Source organism: Papio anubis, chromosome X (assembly GCF_008728515.1).
Source record: "Papio anubis isolate 15944 chromosome X, Panubis1.0, whole genome shotgun sequence".
Classification (NCBI taxonomy): Eukaryota; Metazoa; Chordata; class Mammalia; order Primates; family Cercopithecidae; genus Papio; species Papio anubis.
The window spans coordinates 88,931,841-88,942,238 of record NC_044996.1 but is presented as its reverse complement, the minus strand read 5'-3'; the positions used below and the strand labels follow the sequence as shown (position 1 = coordinate 88,942,238).

The following is a 10,398-nucleotide window of genomic DNA, read 5'->3' as shown; positions in this document are numbered from 1 at the left end:
CCATTATCATATGTATAGAAAGATAGAGCATTAAAACACAAAAGAGTACAGAAATAAAAACACATATATGGTTAATTAATTTTTGTAAAAAGCACTAATAAAATTCAGTGATTAAATGAAAGATTTTCCAAATGGTCCTGGAATAACTAAATATCTCTATTGAAAAACAAACTATGTTGTTATCCATATATCCTTTGACTGATCTACCTATTTATCTGGACACATACCTCACACCATAAACAAAAATTAACTGAAAGTGAATCAAAACATATACATGAAAGTTAAAGCCATAACGTTCCTATAACACAAATAGAAGGTTATCTTTGCACCTTTGGATTGTGAAACAAATCTTAAAATGCCAAAAAAAAAAAAAACACACTGGACTTCATCAAATGTAAAACATTTGCTCATTGAATTACCTGATTACAAAAATAAACAAGCAACACACAGACAAGGAGGAAACATTTACTCTCTCTTTCTCTATATATATAAAATTTGTATGTATGTATGTACATATGCATATACATGTATCTGACAAGGAATGTGACATCAACAATATGAAAGAGGAGGCAGCTCTAGGCTATCATCCCTCATAGAAACATAGAACAAGTGGATACTTTTGGAACCAGTTTTTTCAGAATTCAGAAAATCAGTCAAAATTTACAATAACCAAATGAACTCTAAAGAAAGAAAAAAAAATCTTCAAAACAGTAGGAAGTAATGTGATGATTTTACTTACTCTTTTTCCACCCTCTTCCTGGCACAATAGTAGCTTTGGTTCAGAAGCAAGGACAGCCTGCATTCCCAGTGTGGCACCCTTTCCCTGGTTCCAAAGTAAGAAGAGTAGAATTGTTTCATATGGTTGTTCATATGGTTGCTCTAACTTGTCCACTACGTGGATGACTGACACAAGGCTTTCATCTTTGTTTTCCCTAAGTAAAACTCAGGTCAGAAAAAGAACAAGCATTGCTTAAAAACACTGAAAGTCATACAATCCTCACATGTCTGAAGCAAAAGGCTATAATAAAAACAAACAGTAGATTGCTAAGGCAAAAATCTGGGAAGAGCTTTTTTACTTCCTACACTATTAAGATGACAAATTTATGAAGAATAATTATGAGTCTCTATTATCGGACACACATTGTATAAGTTATAAGTTATAAGTTATAATAAAGGGTGGAGAATAGAGCTGTATAGGAGCAGAGATTTTGCATGTTATTGAAGTTATGTGTGCATCAAATCAACTAAATTGTTATGAATTTAGGATGTCACATATAATCCCCATATTAAACAAAAAGAAAATGTCTAAAAAATCTATATACAAAAATATAAGAAGAAAATCAGTTAATAACAAAAAATCCACTATCAACATAAAAGAAAGCATTAAGGGAGGGAAAGAGGGACAAAAAATTTCTAAGACATACTTAAACAGAAAAATGGCAGAGGTAAATCTTATCCGTCATTACTTTAAATATAAATGGAATTAACTCTCCAATCAAAAGATATTGCTTGGAAGAATGAATTTTTTAAAATGTGATCCAACTATGTACTATCTACAAGGGATTCACTTTAGATATAAAAGACACAAATAGGTTGAAGCAAAAAAAAAGGAAAAAGATTTTCCTTGCAAATCTACAGCCACTGTAACAATATCAAACAAAGTAGGCATTAAATAAAATAAAAAAAACACAAGAAATGTCAATGCTTATTAGTAAATGGATAATTCATCAAGGAGATATCAAAATTATAAAAATAAATATACTAACAACAGATACCCGAGATATATGCACAGTTTCACAGAATTGAAGGGAGCAATAGACAGTCACACAATAATAGTTGGAGACTTCAGTTGAAAACATTCAAAAATGGATAGAGCATGTAGGAATAAGGTCAGTAGAAAATAGAGGATTTGAACAACACTACAAACAAACTAGACTTGACAGAGTTATAACACCTCACCCCACAACAGGAGAATACATAATCTTCTCAAGTGCACATAGAACATTCTCTAGGACAGAACACATTTTAGGCTACAAAACAATTCTCAATACATTTTGAAAGACTAAAATAATATAAAGTGTCTTTTCTAATTACAATGGAATGATGCTGTAAATAAATGACAGAAGAAAAACTGAAAAGTCAGTGTGTTATATATTCAAGATACTGTGTCTTTTGCTCTATGTAATTATACCTCTCTCTCTCTCTCTCTCTCTCTATATATATATATATATAAAATTTGCTATGTTGGTACTATGAAATCATCAACTTAGAAACCCTCTTGCTCGTGTAACATAATGAAGATTAATGAGTTCTCTGTCACCTGAATTAACAGAACATAAGTACCCCTCTAACCCTTTAAATAACATTTATCACATTCTTTTTACCTTGTTATACAGGGTTTTATATCCATCTTTTGCCTCTGCTATTGCTTTAAAGGCAACTTTTTGTCTCTGCTATTGATTTGAAGGCCACAAAAGAACATATAAAAGACCATGTTTTATTTATCTTGGTTTCCCAGCATGGCACCCAGGAAAACATCTTGCACATTTTGTCAGAGGATCCTGGGTTATTATTTCATAAATAAATGAATGATTAAATAAGCAAGTACTAATCAAAGTAACCATAGCAGAAACCCTGATTTATGAGAAGTGCTAACATCACTTCCTTTGGCAGTTATCTAGATGTCTTTAAAAATGAACCTAAATCTTTTGTGGTATGAACACTCAACAAGAGAATGAAGGATGCATATGGAAAATCTGTGAAGGAGAGAAAGCATGGATGCTTTACATTTTCAGAAGTCCTGAATATAGTTCATACACTTAAAAGCAAACCCAGGGCTAAGCACAGTTGCTTACACCTATAATACCAACACTTTGGGAGGCTGAGGCAGGTGGATCGCCTTCAGCTCCAGTTTGAGACCAGCCTGGGCAACATGGTGAAACCTCATCTTCATAAAATATCAAAAATTAGCTGGGCATGGTAGCTTGTGCCTGTACTCCCAGCTACTCAGGAGGCTGAGGTGGGAGGATTGCTTGATCTTGGGAGCTCGAGGCTGCCGTGAGCCATGATCGCCCACTGCACTTCAACCTGAGTGACAGAGCAGGACACTGTTTAAAAAAAAAAAAAAAAAAAAATCCATACTTAGAATTAATTAGTTCAGTGAAATAGCCAATTTACAGATGGCAAACTTTTTTCTATCTTTAAAGAAAATATTTTGTCCAAACGATAGACAATGTAGACATTTCACACTTCATTCACTTGTTTGAGTCTATTTAGATACAGACTAAAATAGAGAAAAAGTATATCATTTTACACCTATACTTACTTATTTAGCCCTTATTCTTGTGTTTTTTAAAAACTGACTCTTAAAATCTTGTCCATTCCCATACATTAACTCTGATTTTTGCAGATAGCTCACAATCCGGGAGGCCTTTGATTACTAGGTAGTCAGTTTCCTTACAAAAGTAATCAGCTACAAAGTTAATTCCCACTCACAATGCACTTTAATATTCATGTCTAAAATTATTAACATAAAATTTGTTTGAATTACTCCTGTAATCTTCTGGCCAGAATTCTTTGCTCTATTCTCTGACATTTTGCCGTATCACTTCAGAATATACAGTGGAATTCTGAAGCTATGCAGGCTTGAATGTTCATTTTGACTTCATCTAGCTCACTTTCATATCCTCAATCTGTAAGAGTCAGAACTAGGGTCAAATCTTGCTCTGACTGGCACACTGTGAGATATCCCCAAATTATTATGAGACAATATAAAGCCTAAGGGCCAGGGATGTAAGAATGGTGATGGCTGTCTTCCTTTCTCCTTTAGGATGTATGCTCTAAGGCAGTAGTGATTTTGTCTAGATAGTTCACTGTTCTATCTCCCAGTCCCAACCATCATCAATGGGAACAATACAATGCACGGTTCAGGACTTAGAGTCTTGTGGGAGAACAGGAACTAGGAAGCAATAATATTTATCTATGTTATTGTTATCATTGTCTAAGAAAGGAAGATTTTTGTTTGATCTGCTATGTCCCAAACACTTGAAACAATGGCAGGAATAGAGTTAGCCGCCCTCTGAGTGTCAGAATGTGGGGTAACACCAAAATCATCATAAGACAACATAAGGCCTATGTCTGGCCTAAATGTCAGGGGTGGGTAGCGAGTATATGCCTCCCATTAAGAAGAAAACAAGCTCTGTGAGAACTGAGATTTTTGTCATTTTAATTGAAACCTCAGGGCCTCAGTTAGGGCCACGCCTCTCTGAGTATCAGGAGTGGTAAAGTGCCTGAAACAGTAACTAGCATTCTAAGGTCAGTCCTAATAGTTGTGTTGTTGCAATCTGTTTTCCAATTGCGGAAACATAGATCCTTACGACAAAACACAAAATAAACTCCACATGGTTTAAAGTTCATCATTTATGGGGAAATTTTTTTAAAAACAATACTATTATCAATTATATTGATATTTGCAGTAAAAACATAAAACATGGGCAAGCATCACACCAAATTAATTACAGTGTCTGCCTATTCAAAGAATGGAAGTGGGATGGTACTGGGAAAGAGATTTATTATCTGTAATTTTCTGACTTTAATAAAATGTATATCTCTATCTATATTAAATAGGCCAAAATGTTGACACTTATTAATTTTGGGTAGAGGTGAGCAAATGTTTGTCATATCTTTCATACTTTCCTATACTTTGATTTAATTTTGATAAATAAAATACAAAGATAATTGAAAATACCATTATAGCTGATTATTTTATTACAATGTTTTCAGAATTAGAACTAGGTGACATAAAATATGCAAAATCATAAAGCATCTGAATAGTACAGTCAACAAGCAACAACCAGTACAATCAGCAATAATAGAGACAACTTTTAACTTCGTATGTCACAGAGAATGTGTATACCTTTTTAATAAAAAACCTGAATAAACCAATAACTATCAAAGAAATCACAAAGCTGATTTAAAAATCTACCATCAAAAGTGTCATCAGGATTAGATTGTTTTACACTTTGTCCTAGCTAACTTTTAACGAACAAATAATTCTAATGCTATTTAAATTATTCCAGACCACAGGAAAAAAAATTGAAAACTCACATAATCATATTTTTTAAAGCTAGCACAACTTCAATAACAAAACTTGATAAAGATAGCATCAGAAGGACAAAATACAATTTTACTTTGGAATGAAAATGTAATAATTCTAAATTAAGTACTGGTAAATAAAATCCAGTAATGTAGCAAATCATTATTTCACCATGACCAAGAAGGATTTGTTCCAGAAATACAAGTTTAGTTCCACATCAAATACCTACCATTCTAATTCATCACATCAACAAATTAAAGAGAAAAAAAAAACATACAATTTTATCAATAGATGCTGAAAAGACATTTTATAAAATTCGGGAACCACTTCTAGCAATAACACTATAAAACAGGAATAGCAGAAACTCTTAAACATGTTAAAGACTATCTACTAATAACCAAAAGTAAATGTCATACTAATAGGGAATACTATACCCTATTAATATTTTGCATTCTTACTTCCATGAAAATTAAGAACAAGACAGTCATGTCTGTCGTCATCACTATTCAACATTGTTTTGAAAAATCCAGCTAATGTAACAGTAATCAGTATAAACATTAAGAGGAAATAAAATGATCTATATTTTCAGGTGAAATAATTTCATATCTAGGAAACCCAAAATATTATATTCTTAAAAATCTACTGTAATTTCAATGATTAAATAAGCTTATTAGAGAGAAGATAAAAATACAAAAATCTATAGGTTGTCTATATTGTCAAAAATAGAAAATTACAAATGAGAAGAAAAAAACCAATTCACAATGTCAAAATATGAAATAAAACTGTAAAAATACTTAGAAATAAATTCAATTAGCTATGATATACTTACGTGAAGAATATTCCAATAACAAGACCAAAAGATTTCGATGATGTATGAAGACTCTTGAGTGCTAAGATTTAATATTATTAAAGAGCCCTCTAAACAAAAATGCAGGATTTTAATATAATTATAATTGTGATGTCAGCCATCATAATTAGAGTTTTATTAAAATTCTGCATTTCATTTTTTCACATGAAAGAATGAATATCTAGGACAGATTGTATAAAGAAAACAACTAATGACATGGGACTTGCTTTATCGGATTCTAAAACTTACGATGAAGCCACTATAATTAAATCATGATATTGGCTCAGAAATTTGAAAATGGGTAATATTTTAAATAAATGTCACGATCAGGTATCCAATGTGAGAAAATGTTATAGCTGGATCCCCATCTTACACCATATACAAAAATAAATTTCAGATGGATCAAACATTTAAACATTAAAAATAATAAAGTTATTAGAATAAAATGTAGATGAATATTTGTATGACTTTGGGTGGGGGGATCCATGTGGTAAAAAAAGAAAATCAAAATCTATAAAAGAGATAGCGGTCTACCTAAAATGTTTAAAAATTTTAAAGGAAAATACATCATCAATAAAGTCAAGATGAAAAAATCATAACACATTAGAGCTACAAATGATTCATATACACTATGTAGTAAGAATTTCTACAAATTTATAATGAAAAACATCAATAGATACATGAACAAAGGGAAAGAACAGGCAAATCAGAGAAAAATCCAAACAGAAATAAGGACAGCAACAACAAACCTCTTTGAACTCAGATAAAAGGCAATTAAAGTCACAAGCAATACAATGCAATTTTTAGCCTTTCATATTTACAAGCATTAAAGAGTGCTGAAGAGGATGCTGAAATGGGTGCTTTCATTTTGGATAGTAATCTTGTAATATTTCTGAAACATATGCCTACATAGTATTTCTGGGACTCCAACCTATAGACATAAAAGCACCAGTATTATGTATTACAGCAGCGTTATTTTGAAAAAAAAAAAAAGGAAATAAAAGACGATAAATAATGAAATGACTGAATGCTTTTTTGGTACATCAACAAGTACTGTGTATTCAGCTGTTAGAGGAAGGGAGGGAGGGGGAGAGTGAGAGTGCAAGAGAGTAAGAGTGAGGGCCAGAGAGAGCCAGAGAGCAAGAAAGACCGAAGCTACTGATAAGGAGGTATCATCTACATGTCAAGTGAGAAAAGCATGTGGCTTGCCATTTTTACAGAAACTATTAGAACATACTTTCTGTATGAAGATAGGGAAAATAGGTGGAAGGATGTACTTCGCATCCTCAACACTTGTTTTCTGAGAAGAAACAAGGTAAGGAAAGGAAGGGGTAAGGACGACGGGGTGTGGGTTTACACCATTAATTTTTCCTAATCTATTTTTGCATTGTTCCAATGGTTGCAAACACTTTTTAATTTTCTATTAGCACCCAATTTAACTGTTAAGTTACAGAACAACGCAATATCAAAAGTAGCAAAGTACACTTGAGGCAAAATTGTGAAACTAGTCAAGGTAAGATTTGGAGGCACAATAAAATTTATCCACTTTCCCGAATTTCTGACACCTAAACTGTTCTCTGCATTCACAACTACGAGAACACAAAATAATTTACATCTAACAGTTCCACAACTTCTGTAAAGAGCACAAAGAATTTAAGGAGTTTTCACCAAACCATAGACATAAATGTGAATATCATCATCAAACTTAATGAAGTAGACAGATGGCTTCGCCACCACTTGATGTATAAAAATGCCAGTTCTCTTGGACCCGTCATCTTTGGCATGCTCCACCTGCTTGCCCACGAGACTGTCGATCACCTCTCCAGGCTCCCGTTCTGCTGTAGGGAAATAGTAGTTGGAATCTGGAATAATGCGTAAGTCACCATCTTTGTAGTCATCAAGCAGCGTGTACATATAGAGAACAGGATCTTTCTCGTAGGTGATGTAAAACCAAGTATCCATCACAGGAGCTCGCGCCAGGACCATACCCTTCCATTCATCCTTGGTACCATGCTCACCTTCAAACACATGCCCCACTGCCTTGCCAATCAGGGAATCTGCCAGTCGTGAATCGATACGAGGAGTTGGCACTCTCTCAGGAAGGATCTCTAGCGCTAAAACTCTCTTATCGCGGTGCAGTTCTAGTCCATACACACTATCTTTGCCATCATATTTAATGATGTAAAGTGTGGGCTTCACGGAAACCTGCTCGAGCACAGTACCCTTCCACTGCTCCACGGGCTCGTTGCCTTCCTTCCAGCCGTGTTGAATGCGGCAGCCCACGATGTTTCTACGAGTGAGGAAAGTGGGCTTGCGCCGTTGCTTCCTGTGGGTGTGCCTTTTCTTCATCAGGTATGCGGACACGCCATCTACCCCCATCGGAGGCACAGTCGGAGGAGACATAGCTCAAGGATTAAGAGGGCTTGGGGAAAGCTGCTGCCCTGGTCGATTAAACTGACAAAAAGTTAACACTATGCAATATGATATATATATATATATTTATTATTATTTTTATTTTTATTTTTTGCGATCTCAAAGACCTGGTCTGTGCTCCCTTCTCCAAGTGCAAGGCTCTCACCAAGGTTTTGGCAGAAATGCTCGAACTCTAACCGTGAGCACTGGGACAGCGTGTGCCTTTCCACAGTGCTTTCCTCTCTCGCCCTAGAAGGGTTACTGCAGCAGTGGCGGCCGACGCTAGAGATGGCGGGCTCGCGAGTGCAGTTCGTGCCTTGCGCCCGCCCCAACCCTGACCCCAAGTCCCCGAATCGGCCACTTAGCTGTTGTCGATGCTGGTGCGGCTGCGGCACGGCGACAGAGGAGACGACGGGGAAGAAAGGCACGGGGTAAGAGGGATGGCTGCAGCGGCAAAGGCGCAGGCAGCGGCACGTCTCTGGGGAGTCCGCGCGGCCCGGGCTTCGCAGCGCTAGTTGGCTTGGCTTCACTCTGGCGACTGGGTCTTTGCTGCCCAGGGAACCCGCCCCCTGTGAGCCCGCCTGAGCCTTGGCCCCGCCCCCAGACATCCCGCCTTCCGCTCCGCGGGCGGCTGCCAGGCTGGTCAGCGCGCGTGCCCGTGTTCAGTTTGTACTGACACACGCGCCCTCTCTTTCATTTCCTCCTCCGCCCCTCGACCGTTTCCCTCAAACGCCAGCCAGACAGGCCGACTCCCCTCCTCCTCCTTTCTGGCCGTCTGCTGCCCGCCAGCCTCCTACACAGTGGCTCCATCTGCTTTCTGTCTTCCAGGAATTCCTCACTTTAAAAAAAAATGTAAAACACACGCACACCCAGAAAGAGTTTGTGCGTACAAATTCTTTTCTTTCAGTTTAAGACATTTAAGATGAGAATAAAAACTCTGTGTATAATTCACAGTCCACCATCTTAATCCAAAATCTCTTTTATATTTTCTACCTGATCATTTCTGGTGATTATTTTTTAAAATTTTTTTGTCAGAATGTAAAGGTCATGTACTGACGCTGTGGAGATCTCATAAAGTTCAGTGAAATAAAAGACGAAACTACCATTAATTTTACCATCCAGACTGCACCAAAATGTTAACAATACTGTTTTCTCCCCTGTTAATAAACCTGTGCTTATATTTTATAAAATTGGGAGCATATTTCATACTTTTATAACTTGTGTTTTTCATGTATGTCACGAACATTTTCCAAGGTTGTTAAATACTCTCAAAACATGATTTTTAATAGTAATATTAAATATTTGTAATATTCCTTTTGATAGTACACTATCCTACATGATCTATAACATAAGAATAAAAGCATTTTACCTTCATAAATGGATTTATTGTCTAAACCATTTTTTAAGAGAATATTTAATGACATGGAGAGCTGCACATGAGATGAGTGCATTGTTTGAAAAAGGAATATATTGAAACAATATTGTGGCCTTAATTTTGTAGAGAGAGAAAGAAAGGATTTTTTGTGTATATATTTGCTGTTTTTCTGTTTATAAAAGTGCTGCATGCTTATATCGAAAACCTGAAAGAGAAGAAAGTGTCCATAATTTCACTTACCTTAAGTCACAGAGCTGCTGTGAGGATTAAATAAGAGTGTCTGTAAAACTTTTAACACTACATCCCACTTACAAGATGACATTAAAATCCAGAGGAGTCTAGGGTTCTCATTTTCATTCCTCTACTCTTCGCTGGTGAAAAGAGAAAGCGTCATATACTCATGAGTAAAAAAGGCAATTAATTCACCTGGAAACAAACAAAACCGGGGGAAAAAGCTGCAAGGTGTCAATACTGGTTGCCCGAACATTTCATTACCTTCCGGGTCAGTGACAGAGAGACCTAGTCCTCATTCTGTTTAATAGCTGGTCACACAGAATGTGTAAGGATCCCACAATTCACCATGTTTCCCAGCCAAAGGACTTCAGAGATGGGATAATTCTTTAATGCCATATCACAAGAAAGTAATTCCAAGGAGGAAGGTAAGCTACA

At 35.9% G+C, this 10,398-nt stretch overlaps 1 protein-coding gene across 1 annotated transcript; it reads right to left on the bottom strand.

Annotated features, from left to right (window-relative positions):
• Window positions 1-4,737: 4,737 nt before the first annotated feature.
• On the bottom strand, window positions 4,738-8,949 carry SPIN4 (spindlin family member 4). The gene has a single exon (XM_003917801.4). The coding sequence runs from the start codon at window positions 8,343-8,345 to the stop codon at window positions 7,596-7,598; it is 750 nt and encodes a 249-aa protein (XP_003917850.1). The 5' UTR covers window positions 8,346-8,949; the 3' UTR covers window positions 4,738-7,595.
• Window positions 8,950-10,398: the final 1,449 nt, after the last annotated feature.